The 17,577-nt window shown below is 35.3% G+C and overlaps 1 protein-coding gene across 1 annotated transcript in view; it reads right to left on the bottom strand.

Moving 5' to 3' along the window:
• The window catches only part of LOC150087172 (histone-lysine N-methyltransferase SMYD3-like), a 153,407-nt gene that overhangs the window by 83,889 nt on the left and 51,941 nt on the right, over nucleotides 1-17,577 (bottom strand). Inside the window, exons 4-5 of the mRNA XM_090371866.1 lie at nucleotides 15,530-15,599; nucleotides 122-249 (exon numbers count right to left, since the gene is read on the bottom strand). Of these exons, the coding sequence (XP_090227992.1) occupies nucleotides 122-249; nucleotides 15,530-15,599 (198 nt within the window). The remainder of the gene's footprint in view (nucleotides 1-121; nucleotides 250-15,529; nucleotides 15,600-17,577) is intronic.

Consider the following 17,577-nt stretch of genomic DNA (forward strand, 5'->3'; position numbering starts at 1 on the left):
CCAGTCACATATCCCAGATAAACTGCACAATAAATCAAAAAGCAAAAACATACTATTAAAAATGTATGTTATCTTACCAAATAAAATTTTTAAAAAAAACAAAAAAAAAAAAACAACTTACCTTACCAAATATTTCTAAAAGAACTGGAGGTAAAGGTATATTTGCAGGTGTAACATACTCTTTGAGGGTACCCGCCAGGGCTACTAGCTGTTGAGATCGAATTAAATCTTTCTTAATTTCTTCAGCATCTGTAATAAGTAATAATAAAAGTTGAATAAGAATTATATAACATTTAGAATGGGTATCACATTAATGTTTATTAATTTCTTATGTTGTTGAATAGAGGAAAATGCAATTGCTTGATATCAAAATTCAGTCCTAGATTTTTGTGGTACACTTTTGTAGTAGTAATTGAAATGGTCAGAGTAATTATGCTTCTGAATCTGATTTTCCATCCATATTATTAATACTTTTCCATCTTCAATATAGCACCTGAATGCTGTTTTGTGATCACTGTTGATCTTAAATGCATTGATCCTTTAATTATATGTCGCTTAAAATAGCATTCACTGTCTGTTGACGCGACGAGACCTAATTCCGTGCAATAGATGATAAACTTTGTCCTGCTTCGTACTTCTTAATTAATCATCTTAATTTCTAAATCAATTTTGTTTCGTTTCCTAGCACTGCCAGCACTTGCACTTTCTGTCAGTCCCTTTCCTTTTACAATTGGAATAAGTAAACAGGAATGAAGAGGAGATTCTGAAAATTTATTTGTTTTTTATATGATTGAAGATTACAGTGAAGGGAAAACACATTTCACCATAATAACGTAAAAACCTACACAATTCCAGTTATCAGGATTATTGCAAATGCAATAAGATCGAGTTTACTACACGTTCATAATTAGATGCACTAACAGAAAAGCCCAATAAACCGGAAAGTGGAAATTGTTTTTATTGTTTTATGGTAGTGACCTCCAGAAATGTGTTTTAGAAAAATATCACAAAGATGTTCAAAATTGATTCTTATAGCAGAACATATGATAATGATGTAAGTGCAGTGCAATTTCCATTATTAAAAAATAAGAGATTACCTCAATCTCTTATTGAGCCTTGCAGCTCTGAAATTTTTTACTAATTTCCATTATAAATATGACCTATTAGTTATATAGTAAAAATTTCAACTTCCGAGGTCTTGGAACAAATTACCAAAAAAAAAAAAAAAAACAATGTGTTATTGGGTTCACATTACGATATTTTCATGATACCTCCATTTATTCCTACGGGATGCAAAATATGTTTCCACAATTTTTTTAAGTTTTCACCGGCCAGCAAAAATGTACGTAAAGTCGAATTTCTGTAAGTCAAGTATTACGTAAGCCAGGGAGTGGCTGTATATATAACATAAGGGGGGAAAAAAAAAAAAAAAAAAAAATCACACTGCACACTTCACTCATCTATCCACTTCAAGAATTTGTCCAGTTCTTCCTTGAACTTATTGAAACAATCCACTTCCACAACAAGAGATGGAAGCATGTTCAAACAATCAACAACACTGGCTGGTTGATTGTTTGAACAAGCATCTTGAACTTCTGCACATCTATCCTACAACTAACCTTCCTCAACTTAAATTTATGTCCCCCTCATGTGTGTAGTCTCAGCATGAGGAAGAATGCCATTCACATTCAGCTAACTCAATCCAGTCAAAGAGCCTTAAACACCTCACTAAGACCATTGTTAGCAGGGGTACAGAGAAGAAGGAGGTGATTATCCCTTGGTATAAGGCAATGATCAGGCCATGCCTTAAGTACTGCATACAGGTCTGGAGGCTTCATTTTTGGAAGGATGTAGAGCTACTGGAAGGGCAATGAGATTGGCAGGGGGAACAAAGGGTTGCTCTCACCAAGGACAACTTAAGTTTTGCAATTTGCAATGACTGGAGGCTAGGCACCTGCAAGGTGATCTAATTTAGGTGTATAAGGTCTTGAATGGTCTGAGCAAGCTCGATGCTGATGGGATTCTTCCTCTTGCTCAGATTGCACACCTGCTTATACAGCATCATATGCCTCTACTAATGCTAATCACCTCAGTGCCTAGTCTCCATAAACTGAAATTTGCAGAACTGAAGCTTTTCTTGGTAACAGCAACTCCCCCTTTGTTCCTCTCGTCAACCTCATTGCTCTTCTCTGTACTCATTCTAGCAGATCTACATCCTTCAAAAGTGAGGCCTCCAGACCTGTATACAATACTCTAGATGTGGCCTAACCATGGCCTTGTACAAAGGGATAATCACCTTATCCATACAGCAAAGTTGCTGTACATCACTGACACCATGAGCTGTCCTAGCAGCATGTCTGTACTGCTCAGAGAATTTCATATGTGACTGCATAATTACCTCCTGGTCTTTTTTATTTTCCACTACCTTGAGCATAGTACCACACAGTTGATAAGTTACTCTGCGATTACTGTTACCCATGTGCAGTACCTCTGCATTTTAAACTTCAACTACTATATGTCAGCCCATTGACCCAATTTTTCGAGATATTATTGAAATAGCTCACTGATTACGCTCTCAATATTGCATTGTACTTGTTAATCAAGTCCTCAGATCTCCTATGCTTAACATCAATAGTAATAACATGTACAACAGTATAATCTTTTTTTTTTTTTTTTTTTGGAGCATTAGCAACTAAGGCCATATTGCTCCAGGGATATGCGGTGGTCATTCTCTGACCTTTCCGCATCCTCCGTATTCAGTGGCCACGGGCTTGAACCCCGGTCTAATCAAGAAGCATGTGCTATGCACTGCTGCTCCTGCCCACCTGGCTACGGAGGTGCCGCTTTGGTGCCTTTAAAAGAAAATACAGCTCTACATCATTACTATTTGCTCCTAGCAAACATGCCCTGGTCTTATCCCACTTATTCTTTTTACATAATATATTTTCTATTTCCGTAGAAATTAGTCCATAACTATTCCAACAATAGCTACTTCATGTGAAACCAGTACTTTGGGCATTAGTGGATGCTGGTGTATCATCTGTTGCACAAATGCGGACTCTAACATTGAGAGCCGAGTGCTTGAAGTGTTCCACGTTTTAATTTTATTGATGGCATTAATCCTTTTACTTTTATCTCTCATATTCATCCACCAGAATACTGAATTTGCATTTTATCTCCTCACACTTATTGCAACAAAAATGCACATAGGCTGCATCATGTTCTGCTACATAATCATTATATATATCAGGGGTGGCCAACTTAATTTGTGATGCGATCTATTTTTTTCCTTCAAAATGTGCGGCGATCTACCATCTCAAAAAATTTCATTGCACAAGGTTAAAAAAGTTCATCAACACATATGGAAAAATGTTGTTTATAAATTTTAAAATTCAATACAATTCAGAATTGTTATTTTAAATTCATACTTATTTAAAATTTTAATTTATGCAAAGTTTGTGTTTTCATGTCATCTGCCAAGCTTTCAAAATCATGGATATACTGTGATAAAGCCAACTGTAAAGAATCTTCTGTATGCAAGTCCGTAAGAGCACAGCAATTCTTTGTCTATTTGTTTCAAATACGAAAAGGCCGATTCACATAGATATGTGGACCCAAAACAGGAATTTAAAAGTTCACTGCATTTTTTCACATTTGGGTACTTTTCTCGGCAAACATATTTCCAAAACTCTTTTCTGATGATTTGGCTTATAGGAAGATATCGTTTTGCAATGTAATAATTTTATTTACAAGTAATATTTTCTCCATGTGAAAAATTGCAGCGATTTTTTCTGCAATTTGTTTTGTATCTAAGTGGACATTAAATGGACAAGAAATATATTGAATAATGTCTTCAATTGTTTTTAAAATCGCTGAATCTGGTTTCAAAATCATCCACAACATTCTCAATTTGAGAAACATATTTCTCACTATTAAATTCAAAAACAGGATATTTTTGCAAATGATCTTGCATATTTGCGAAATGGTAGAATTTTTTTTTTTTTTTTTTTGAGATCCTTCGCCATTGCCAAAAATTGATATTTATATGCAGAAATACTACTAATCATGTCACCCACATTTTTATTTTTTCCTTGTAATTCCAAATTCAGATCACTTAATTTACTGGTAAAATCTGCCAAAAAAAGCCAGATCACATAATCACTCTGTATCTTGTAGCTGCTGATAATCATCTCCACTTTGATCAACAAATTTTTTAATTTCATTCAACAAATTTAGAAATCTCTGTAGAAACTTACTCTGACTCAGCCACCTCACATCTGTGTGTAATATCAGATCTGGTTCTTTTTCATTCAGTTGCATTTTGAAAAGCCTCCTTTGAAGAGATTGTCCTGATGAAATTCACGATTTTGAAAGTAATGTCCATAACACTTTTAGTATTTAATCTTTTGCTAGCTAACGCTTGTTGGTGGATGATACAGTGGTAACTCAAAAAATCTGGGAATTCATCATCCTTTTGGCACAATGCGATGAATCTGTTGAGATGTCCCGTCATTGCTTTAGCTCCATCTGTTGTTACTCATAAGAGCTTAAATAGTGGTAATTTAATTTTTTCAATAAAATGTTTGAATACGTTAAAGATATCGAGACCTCTAGTTCTTTCTTCTAGTTCGTTCTCTCTAGTGGCAGAATCATTGAAAACCATATGAATAAAAATGAGCAACTGTGCTGTATTACTGACATCTGTAGATTCATCCAGTTGTAAAGAAAAAGACACATAAGCAATATGAGCACCCAATTGTTTGCTCACATTTTTATTCATTTTTTCGATGTGTCGCATCACAGTGTTTCGAGATAATTGCAGATCTTGAAGAGCATTTTTAATTTCAGTTTTGTTCTTAAAATTTTCAAAAAGAGAATCTGTTATTTCTAAAAATGCATCTTTGATGAATTGACCATCAGAAAATGATTTGCATTATTTTGCAAGAAGATGACTCACTTTAAATGATGCTACAGTTACTGCTTTAGATGGTGTCACGAAGAAATTTTGTTGTGTGAATAATCTGGATTTAAGTTATTTTATTTTTTGTAAGGTCACTATTATGGGGAAAATTCGATTGGCATTACCATGGAGTACGTTGAAGTGCCTTTCTAAATTTCCTTTTTTGGGTATAGCCACGGAAGCATTGCAAATCAAACAGCTACATTTTTCTTTCACCATTACAAAAAAGTATTCTAGTTTCCACTCTTGATGAAAATGATATGTTTTACTCTTTTTTGTAGTATTCATTTTAAATCAAAAGGTATTAAATTAATATATAAGTACTGTCCAGTTATTAAATCAGCAAAAGCAATGCTTACTGATTAAAATACTTTGCAGTGCGCGAAGCAGAAAAATATTCTGTCTGAACAGCTAACGTAGGTTAATTGATGAAGAGGATTCCCGAATGAGGAAGTTGTTTCCAAAATAACCGGACAAACACACCACCGTTTATTGCTGTGTTTGGTTATATCCTTATAAGAATCAGTTTTGAATGCCTTTGTGATATTTCTCTAATGCTATTTCCGGAAGTTACGACCATAAAACAAAAAAACAATTTGCACTTTCTGGTAACGGAAAAGTCCAATATACCGGAAAGTGTAAACTCAATCTTATTGCATTTGCAATAATACTGACAGGTGGAATTCTGTGGTATTTTACATTATTATGGTGAAATGTGTTTCTCCTTCAATGAAATCTTCAATCATGCAAAAAAAAAATATGAAATAAATAAATTTTCAAAATCTGCTCTTCATTCCTATTTTTGAAGCTTCGTAAAAAAAAATAATAAATAAATAAAATAACGCACTGGTAGAGAAACCCGCTGTGCAATATAAAATTTTGGTAGTATACCTGACCGTGCAAATCGAGGGATGACTGTATATTTAAAATTCGTTGTGATCGACTGGAACTAAAGCTGCAATCGACTGGTTGGCCACCCCTGATAATATAATAATAACAGATAAATTCACAAATAAACAAGTATTGCATTGTATAAAATCATGATTCTGCAGTTCTTTTCCCAAGCACTCCTGCTACTTTCAGCTCTTTGCTTTGCTGCTCTAGTCTGAGACATGATTTTAGCTTAAATTTAAATGAAAAATACCATACTAAACTAAGATACTTAAGTACAATAATAGCACTACACTTATTTCCAAGTTAGGCAAGAGCAGTACATATACATTGAAATTGATTCTTCTAGATTAACAGAAAATTCACTACACCATCATTATGGGAGACTTCGATGCTAACGTTGGAAAGAGACAAAACAGCACAGAAATGAAACTATAAGAAATTTTGGAATTGGTGAAGGAAATGAAAGAGGTGAAAGACTTGTGGAAATGGCAGAATCTTGAGGAATGTCAGTAATGAACACTTTTTTGAAGAAAAGACTGAACAGAAAGTGGACATGGAAGAGTCCAAATGGATTAACAACTGATGAAATGGACTTCATACTCACTAACAGAGGACATATTGTAAATGTCTTTTTTTTCTCCTCTTTTATAGCTTTTTTTAACGCGGCTCAGTTAGTTGGTTTCAGACAATGGTTGCATAGCTTTCCCTCCAAGAAACTCAGGTTTTTTTTGTCCAGCAAACAGCAAACTGACCTACAGAATACATTAGTACAGTATTAGTAATGGCCACATGGTGCAAGGAAGCATATGGCTTATGCCGCATCAACCAAAAAAATAATAAAATAATAATAAAATAAAATAAGTAAAAAAAATAATAATAAAATAAAATAAGTAAAAAAAATAATAATAATAAAATAACAAAAAAAATAATAAGAATAAAATAATAATAAGAAGAAAATTTAAAAATATATATATATAATAATAATTAATAAATAAGAGAAAAGGAAATGGACAACCTAAGCGTTTCCCTCCTCCCATAGGGTAATTATCCAGCTGGCCTTTGAATTTTCCCAAACTGTCAGTCTATACCACCCATGTAGGTAACTTATTCCAGTCATTTATAACTTGCTCACTAAAATAAAACTTCCTGCAATCTAGTCTAAATTTCCCCTGTAACTTGAAATTATGGCTTGAAATTACTACTAGAATCATTTATAACCGTGAAAATTTCATCCTTATTCATTTTGCTTATGCCTCTCAGAGCCTTAAACACCTCAATCAAGTCTCCTCTAAGGTGCCTAGTTTCCAAGCTCTGCAACCGACATATTTGAAGTCTTTCCTCATATGGATGCCCTTTTGCTGATCTCACCAGGCAAGTTACCTGTCGGACCCTTTCAAGAAACACAATGTCTTTCTTTAGGGTTTTTTTTTTTTTTTTTTTTGGTAGTTGTTGGTGCATAGGCTTCTGTGACCATAATGCACCTCCCAAGGTTTTTGCAGTACTTTGATCCAAGCCCAAGGCGGGAATCGAACACGCGACCTTTGGGTTGCCAGGCAGGCACTTTACCCACCCGGCTAGCCTGGTCGGCTTTCTTTAGGTGTAGTCTCCATACTTGAACACAGATTCCAAGTGTAGTCTAATAATAGCCTTATATAATGGGATTATGATGTCCTTATCTCTACTAGTGATTGTTTGATAAATCATCGATAAGACACCATGGGCCTTCCTTGCAACCTGTCTACAGTGCTCAGAGAACTTCATTTCTGATCATATCGTAACACCCAAGTTCCGTTCCTCCAGTACCGGCTTTAGTTCAACTCCGCCACATGTATAAGTTATTTTGGGGTTACTGTTCCCCAGGTGCAATAGCTTACACTTTGCGGGATTAAAGTACAGCTGTCATTTTTCGGACCATCCCTGAAGTCTATCTAGGTCATTCTGAAAAAGCTCTGCTTGGTGGCGATCATTAACTACTCTACCAATCTTTACATCATCTGCAAATTTAGACATCACACCCTCTATCCCATCATCGATGTCATTTATGAAAATCAAAAACAACAGTGGTCGATCCTTGAGGAACCCCACTTCTTACATCAACCCATTTGAGGAATAACCATTTATCACAACTCTCTGCCTTCTGCCATGAAGCCATCCATCTAAGGATTTTCCCTGTGATTCCAACCTGTTACAGCTTATAAAGTAACCACTCATGTGAGACTGAGTCAAATGCTTTGCTGAAATCCAAATAAACAATGTCAAAATTATTCCCAAAGTCCAGCTCTTGAGTGACTTTGTCAAAATAGCTAACCAGATTAGTTAAACATGATTTTCCCTTTACAAAACTATGCTGAGTATCCTTCAGAATTCCATTTCTATATAAATGATCTTGAATTCCAACTTTGATCATTGTCTCCATGATTTTCCCTACTACTGAATTTAGACTAACTGGCTGGTAATTTCCCACTTTACTCTTAGAACCGCCTTTATGTATTGGAGATACATTGGCGCTTTTCCAATCGAACGGAATCACTTCCGAGTCAGTCCAGTGATGTTTGCATAATTAGCCTGAATGGTTCAATGCACTCACTTGCCACCTCCCTTAAGATTACAGGGTATATGCCATCAACCCCAGGAGTCATACTGGCCTGTAGGCTTAAATTTTTTTTCATTAAATAAACATGTGAAATTTCAACATCATCATTAATTACATTTTTTTTCAACTTCACTCCAGAATTTCTCATTGACGTGATGCAAAGTAACTGTTGAGTTCATCTGCAACTTCAGCTAGGGTATCTAATACTATCCAACATCCATTACATAAGGGTCCGATCTGGTTTGTCCTTCTCTTCTTTGCATTTATATATGTGAAGAATTCCTTATCCCCCCCCCCTGCCCCTTTGCTCTTTTTGCCAGTGATTTCTCATAATCTGCCTTTGCCAGCCCTAACCTTTTCTGTGGCACTATTACAGAACAATTTATAGCGGTTATAGGCTTCAGTACTTTTTATTGCTCTGTAGTCTTTTTCTGCTCAAGTAATCCGGCAACTTCATTATTCATCCAACTTGGAATCCTCCTCATGGAGTATTTTTTTAATGGTATATAAGCATTCAAGGCTTCTGTGATTAATGTTTTAAAGGTATACCATAATTCAATTGTATTTGCTCTCTGTGAGATATCTATCCAGTTAACAGAGGCCATGTAGCACCTTAATTATAACCCATTCCTTTGCCTTTATATGCTGCTACCTCTCTCTCTCTCTCTCTCTCTCTCTCTCTCTCTCTCTCTTCATCGTCCACTGTAGAACTCCGTGATCACTTCTGCTACTGGTTCCTGTACTGTCAGCCCTATTATATCATCTGGTTCATGGGTGATGATGAGGTCTAGAGTATTATTTTCCCTAGTACTTTCCCTGACATGTTGATACAAATAGCAATCATCTAGTTTATTTAAAAACTGTCCCCCATGTGGAGTTTCCCTCCCATTTGCTCCAATAAATTAGAAGCAAATTAAAATCACCCATAATAAGACATTCACACTTACCTGCCTATTCCATTTGCATGTAGAACACTCTCATCATAATCTTCACAATCACCTGGCTTGTAGATTACTCCCACTCTCATTATACCTTTGCTTCCAACTATTTCAACACTATACAGATTCTATACTAGCATGGAAACATCTGAATCCAGGAAAGCTTTCATCATGCTCAGGCTGCTTTTGATAAGAAGCATGACCCCACCACCCCTTGTATCTTCCCTATCCTTCCTAAATACATTGTACATACCGTACTGAAACTCGTCATCCCCTATATCCGGGTGGCACCGCATTTCCATAAGCCCTATTATGTCAGCATTATTTGTCCTAACGAGCAATTCACATTCACTCATTTTATTGACGACACTTCTGACATTACTGTATAAACAATTAAGACTTAGCATTCTTGTATAGTTAACTACCCTGAGACACACTCCTTAAAGTTATTTAAGCTCGCTTCCCTGGTATTAGTTGCCCACTCATTTGAAACGTTTCTGCCATCAGAACATCTTGTTAATATGTTCTGTTGGGGTAACAAACAAGAACTCTTTAGATATGTGCAAGCTTTAATTTGACCAATATTATCAGATAAATGCATATCTATATTACCCTTGTCCCTCCAAACTAGCAGTTTCCCTGAACATTTAAGGTATCCTCAATAATATTGGCAAAAACTCTTGCACCACCTTTGTTTAAATGTATTCCATCACTACAAAACATATTCCTTCTACATACAAGTGTGGGCCAAGCTGATAGAAATTTCCCCCCAAAAGACTTGCAGAGTCCAACTCTTGAGTTAATCCACAAGGCTTTTAGCATATAATCCCTCCTATTGTGCCTGGGCAGAATTGCAGACACATATACATTGTGACCTAACTCGCAGCATTTCTTCAGCATGGTCCTATATTTGTCTAACAAATCATCAGATCATGTATGCTTAATGTCATTAGTCCCCACATGAATAATAATATTCTCTTTACACCCCTTAAAATCTGATAATCTATTTGTGACATCATTAATAGTTGCTCCCACCAGACATACCCTGGTTCTAGTCCACCTATCCTTATTACAAAAAATATTTCCCGTTTCCCTGACAGTGGAGTCTCTTAATGGAACTAGGTCCTTTTGAACCAGAGTGGTTTGCACCTGGTTATTCTGTTCTGGGGCTCGAATGCCTCACTTGGTATGTTACTAGAAGAATATCGAGTCCCCGATGAGCTCCCAGTTACATTATTCTCGAGGGCAAGCACCCGTTTTTTCATTGACTCAAATTGTTCTAGCAATGCACTAAATTGTAACTTAAGATCAGTGCACTCCTTACAACGGTGATAAAGAAAAGAAAGAATCTCCAAGTAAGCTAGGATTATCTACTAGGTCGACCTTGGAATACATGCCACAGGTTCTGCAAGGGATAAATCATGACTCACCCAGGAATCGCCATCAGCTATTTCCATGAGTCGTGGTACCCTCTGACGAAGTGTTCAAGGTGGATCTTGTAACAACCATTATGAAATTTACTAATTATTAATAAAACAAACTTTCAAATAATTATATTTATAATATTAAAAAAAATCAAACTATTACAGGGAAAAAAAACTTATTAAAATAAACTTTACAATATACTAAATAACCTTAAAAATCCTGCTCTACTTCTGTAATCCCCTCTTATCTATACTTCTTTACTGTATCTATGAAGAGCTCTAATAGGCACATCTGCTTGTCACGAATGCCATCAGTAGAAGAAGATGTTACTATTCTGAACAAGGTAAATGTTGGAGGTGATCACAGAATGGTAAGATGCACACTTGATATAGATGTAAGAAAAGAAAGGAAAAAACTGACTCGGGTAAAAAAATATGAAGGTCTTTGAGATAACAGAAGAGGAGAAAAAGCAGTAGGTACTGGAACTTAGGAACACGTTTGAGCTTCTGCAGACCAAGATATCGAAGAGGAATACAATAACTTTCTGAAAGTGATAAAGCCCAAGAAAGATATAGGTAAAAATACCAAAGAAGAAAAAATTAGTCAAGAAACACTTGCCATGATGAACCGAAGATGACAAATTAAGAGCAAGACAAACACTGACAAGGACAAATTGAGTATACTACGTTATGCAAAGCCATTAGAAAGAGACTCAGAGAGGACATAGGAAGATTTAACACAATGTAGAACAAGCATTAAGGAAAAACAAAGGACTTAAATCAGCAGTCATGAGCAGTAATGACAAATTACTGCAGAAAGTAATGCAGAAAGACAAATGATACTGAAATGATATGAAGGATAGTGGTGTATTTACAAATAGCAGAGAAGGCATAATTCAAATAGCAGAAGACTACTAATAAAGTATTATATAAGGAGCAAGAGAATGATTCCAGCAGTGGAGAAGTTGGATCACAAATTAGCAACATGTACAACATACCCGATATCCTTCCTAATGAGGTAGAATATGCACTGAAGAAAATGAAGAACCAAAAAGCTCCAAGTAAAGATGAAGTTACTGTAGAGTTGTTAAAATTAGGAGGAAGAGACATGACACAGAAACTGGCAAGACTCTTCGCAAAATATATTAGGAAAGGCGTGATGCCTAAGGAGTGCAATAATGCAATCATAATTTTGCTGCATAAGAAAAGAGATAAAAAATGAATTGGAAATTACAGACCAATTAGCTTGTTGTTCCCACATCTACAAGTTGTTCACAAGAGTCATTACTAACAGATTAGAAAGAATACTTGATAAGAATCAACCAAAAGAGCAAGCTGGCTTTAGGACAGGATTCTCAACTATGATTTACCTTCATGCAATATCACAGCTAATGGAGAAAGCAACTGAATATAAAACGATTTTATGCCTGGCATTTGTGGATTATGAAAAGGCATCTGACTCCATACAAGCATAAGGCAATTTCGGGCACTAGAAAGACAAGGCATAAACACTCCATACATTATGATTTTTTTTGTTATAATTTCAGTGCACAAATTCTGCCAAAATTATTAAAAATTAATGAAAAATTAATTTTTCTTTCATGATTTTTGACCTGATGTGACGGAAACAAATGGAAGTCATTTTTGAAATCAGCATTAGAAAATGATTCAGAAACACCCTTTTTTGAGAAAATATCAGTGAATTTTTTTTTTCAAAATGCAAAGTAGTGTAATAATACTGACAAAAGAAAAGACTGCTATTATGGTCTGTAATTTTAATAACTGGAATTCTAATACAGCGATTCAACTTTTTCACAATACTTGAACACACACATGCATTACTGCAAAAGAGAATTTCAATATGCTTTATTTCTTATTATTTAAATTTTATGATTAATTATGCCAATAATAACAAAAGACCTAAATTTGACATATAATAACTTTATTTTATCTCACTTGGAAATCCCCTCATCACTACCACTAATAATAATAAAAACGTAACCATTCTTAACAAGCTGAATCTCCATTCTAAACAATCACTATGATATACTATTTTTCATTACTTTTTTAGATGCATTTGTGTCTATAGATGCATATGCCTATTGTCATCACCATATCTGTCCATCTGTCTCTCTCTCTCTCTCTCTCTCTCTCTCTCTCTCTCTCTGTCTGTCTGTCTGTCTGTCTGTCTGTCCACATGTAACAGAGTGACTCCAAGTGGATGGATTTTAATGAAATTTTATATTTGAACCTTTCAAAAATATTTGTTGAGTCATTCCAAATTTCATTAAAATTGAACTAATATAAATCCACCAATTCATTTTTTTGATAAAAATTGCATGGAAAAAAAAAATTCATAGATTAAATGTAGTTTTAATCTAGTATTATTAGCTTTAGACAGACTATGCACATTTCGCACATATTACGTAAAACTTGTGAATCCACAAATGACACATATATACAGAGAGAAAAGAGCCTTAAAAGTATATGAGAGAGAAATAAATATTATACAGTTGAAATTAAACTGAACAGTTAAGGTTATAGAACATAAAACTGTGAAGTTTTATTAAGTGTTCTATAAACTTATAATCTTAGTAATTCATAAGGAGATAACTACATTTACTTTTCACCTCTATTAATCACAGAAAAAAAATTTAAAAATTCAATTAATTTAACACTGTGTACATTAACTAATTGTTTGCTTCACATTTAATCTCTTCTCTAATTTGTGGTTTTTGACTAAATAATAATAATTCTTTGATAATTTTTCAGTGATAAATTTGATAATAATTCAGTGCATTAGGTAGTTGTCCCTTGGAGAAATTATCTAAGCTATAATCATCTGTTCTATTTATTTTCCCTAAATTTTTCAATTCTTTATTTCTCATGCTTGTCAAATTCATTAACTCTTGTTATATATTAAATATTATATGAATAGTATAGCAATATATATTGGTACTACTATAATACAGTGTCTGGCCACTTTATTATAACTACGAGGTAATAGTTGGCCTGAATCACTGCACCAACAGGAAGTGGTATGGAGTAAACAAGGTATGGAAAAGTGACATAAACAATATGGGATGATTCATGTAACAAAACTGTCTTCAATACCTGGAGTGACACGAGCAGAGGACTATGCTGACAAACACACCTTTCCAGTTCATCCCATGGATGCTCAGTGGACCAGAGATCTATGAATTTGCCTGGCTAGGGTAGATGCTTGGAGTCTTCCATGTGATCCTCATACTATTCTTTCACACATTTGTCATGGTAGATAGCTGTAGTGCCATTCCAAAAGTACCCTATCCATTGGATAAACATGCAACATTGTTAGGGATACCTGATCAACAAAAATATTCATATATGCTCTGATGTCCATGGTGCCTTCCCCTGGGGTCAGAGAACCAAGGTGCATGCCAAGAAAACATCCCACACCATTACCTCTCCCTCAGCAGCTTGTACTGTTAGTACACAATAGGATAGTTCCAGTACCATTTCTGGTTGCTTCCATATCTGCAATATTCCATCAGTGCTCTTAAAATGAAAATTGGCACTCATTGGATCATGATTTACTAGTCCTCCTTTGCATTCCTGGCAGCAACACAATATTCATTGTTGCATTACAGTTTGTGTATGTTTCCTAGGTATTTTTTTATATTCATTAAAGATTCAAATTACATTAGTCTTTCAATGCTTGATAAGTGCAATCATTCTCTCCCTCTCTCTCTGTAGCATTAGCTAAATGTCATTGTCAATTCTATTACTCTGGAAATCTGTAAGATCCTGAATATCATCCTTTGTTGGTGAAGTGATTTGGGCAATAGTTCAGTCACATGGCATTATAACACTTTTCCTGCACATAACATGTATCCTCTTTGATTTATATACAGCTGAAACCTCTGTGTTTCTAATAAAGCAGTCAGGCAATGTGCTTCTAATGCTAAGTACGTGATGCAATTGTGCCTACTCATATATTTAGATGATGGTGTTTTTATTTGCAACAGAAAAATAAAAAAAAAGTGACATTATTAACACCTTAGGAGATTTACCTACCATTATTCACCTTCCTGATGGTGGTGCTCTTAATTCTTTTATTTGCGCACGCATACACTGTAATAAAGCAGTCAGGCAGTGTGCTTCTAATGCTAAGTACGTGATGCAATTGTGCCTACTCATATATTCAGATGATGGTGTTTTTATTTGCAACACAAAAATAAAAAAGTGACATTATTAACACCTTAGGAGATTTACCTACCATTATTCACCTTCCTGATGGTGGTGCTCTTAATTCTTAACATCTTAATTCTTTTATTTGCACACAAAAACACCTGTAATTACCTAATTAGAAGAATAATAATTAAACTATAAACCATCATATCCTATCTTTTCAAGAAGCCATATAACAGATGTTTGTGGAGTTACAAACTATTTCAATTATGAAAACAATTCAGTGATGCAGAATGCACGACTGAAATGTTTTGTTAATCCAAATAGGATGTTTAGTTAATAATCAAAATTGTTCAAAATAATTTTTGAACAATCAAAATTGTTCAAAAGCTACAGAGAGTGAAAATAAGAAATCATTAAGAGACTGGAGCAGTTGTTTTTGATTCTGATCATCAGTAAACTCTGATTAGATTTAAAAATAATTGTTCTATTTTATCCAGTTTAACATATATATATTTTTTTATTTTTTTTGTTTTAACATCATACTTACGCGATTCAAGTTCACTGAAAGCTCGTTCAGATGCTTCCTCATTTCTTAGTATGCTTGCTTGTTCAAATTGCTATAAAAAAAGAATGAATAAATGAAACAGAAAGAAGTTAAATCAATCTAGTTTTCTGATATTCCATAAAAATTATGTAAAGCTTTTGTAAAACTCAAGAAAATGGTTTAAATATCCATGATAAAAAAACAAATTTTTTAGAAAGAATGCCTCAAGCTGTTATATCAAAAAGTAACTTTTGATATTTTGATGGGTAATATATAACACTTACACAAATATACGTTCCCAAATATTTTCATAAGGCAAAAATGCATACGGTGGAAAGAATTTTCTCATAGCATAAAGGCTGGATTGTGGTCTATATTATATTGGATTTTTTATTGTCCATCCACCCCCCACCACAGGCAAATTTCATGTTAATGTTTTATAAACATTTTAACTGGAATGTGGTAATAACATACTGCATCATTTAATGTGTGTTACATACAACACCCCATCTCTTCCATCATGCAATATGATTGATGTTATTTGAGGTTATGATGTGCATCAATGTGATAACAAATCTTCCTTACATTTCAAGAGTACAATTCTAAAATGGTGTTCGCAAGCTAGCTGCTAGATAGTCCACCAGACTGAACCTGCCGGTAACTCTAGGAGGCATTTGGATCAGCTAGTGTATAATCTTGCTGTCTCTACTCTGCCAGATTAGCAACTAAGTCCACGTTGCTCTGAGGATATGCGGTGGTCATTCCCTGACCTTTCCGCATCCTCCGTATTTGGTGGTCACGGGCTCAAACCCCGGTCTAATCAAGAAGCATGTGCTGTGCACTGCTGCTCCTGCCCACCTGGCCTTATAGTATGTGTGTAGGGGGACACATTGTTGGGGCCATATTACATCAAGTAGCTGGGTATATTCTTGCCATGTGTAAGCCATATTCAAAAATTTCAATTACCTTATAAACAAGCCACCCCTCTTTTTTTAATATGTTCATATATAGTGTTATAACTGCACTGGGATATAAGTTTAAGGTTATATTTTCTATTGGAATTTTATTTGAAATTGAATAGAAATCATGACTCAGACCAGAGCAGCAAAGCAAAAGACTCAAACTAATGGGAGTGCAGTGGCTCAGGGGAGAACTGAGGGGGGCGGTTGTCCTCTGAATCACAGCCTTTTTAAATGCACTGCTTGTTTGATGTTTGTGGAGCAATCAGGAAAAGGACATGATATTGCCAAGGGGAATGTCTGTGTGTGCATGATGTAAGGAGTGTGAGGAAATCAGGTGCCATTCAGCGTTGTTAGGGATGTAGATGACAGCCTGAAGGACAGGGTGAATGCCCTCAAAGGATTTAAATTGAGGGGCCCCATCAAGCTCTCAGCTGCCCAAATCAATGCCAGGGTTTGCACTTGAACATCATGCAACACAGTGGCAACCCCCAAGGCAGAATGCGGTGGTCCCAAAGGAACTAGTTGTTGTCGTTGACTCTATTGTCAGGGAAACAGGGAACACATTGTGCAAAAAGAATAGGGGGAACAGGACCAGGATATGTCTGCCAGGGGCAAAGGTTGATAATGATGTTGTACAGCAGATATCATCCATTAAGGGCACAAAGAGTGATATTGTACCCACTGGTACTAATGATATTAAGAGTAGGACACCAACAGAATTACTCAACAAGTACAGGTCAATGTTGAAAAAAAAGCCATGAGTTAGGGTTGACTTTGAAAGTGTCTGCAATTCTACCTAGACACGATAGGGAGTATATGATGAGAGCCTTGTTGATCAATTCGGCCCTGGAGAGACTGTGAAAGGTTCAAAGGGTAGAATTTTTCACAGCCTGGTCTGTGCTTGTTAACAGGAGAGACTGCTTCTACAGGGATGGGATACACTTAAATAGAAAGGGTGCAAGAATATTTGCTGATTCTATCGAGGCAGAGTTAGGTAGGTCGGGAAACTGCTAGCTTAGGGGGATACACAGACTAATAGATTAACAGTATCCGCTGGCAGAGGTGAAAGTGATTCTTGCACTGCATTTA

This window comes from Mastigoproctus giganteus, chromosome 4 (assembly GCF_048544385.1).
Source record: "Mastigoproctus giganteus isolate SK-2022 chromosome 4, ASM4854438v1, whole genome shotgun sequence".
In the NCBI taxonomy this organism is placed as follows: Eukaryota; Metazoa; Arthropoda; class Arachnida; order Uropygi; family Thelyphonidae; genus Mastigoproctus; species Mastigoproctus giganteus.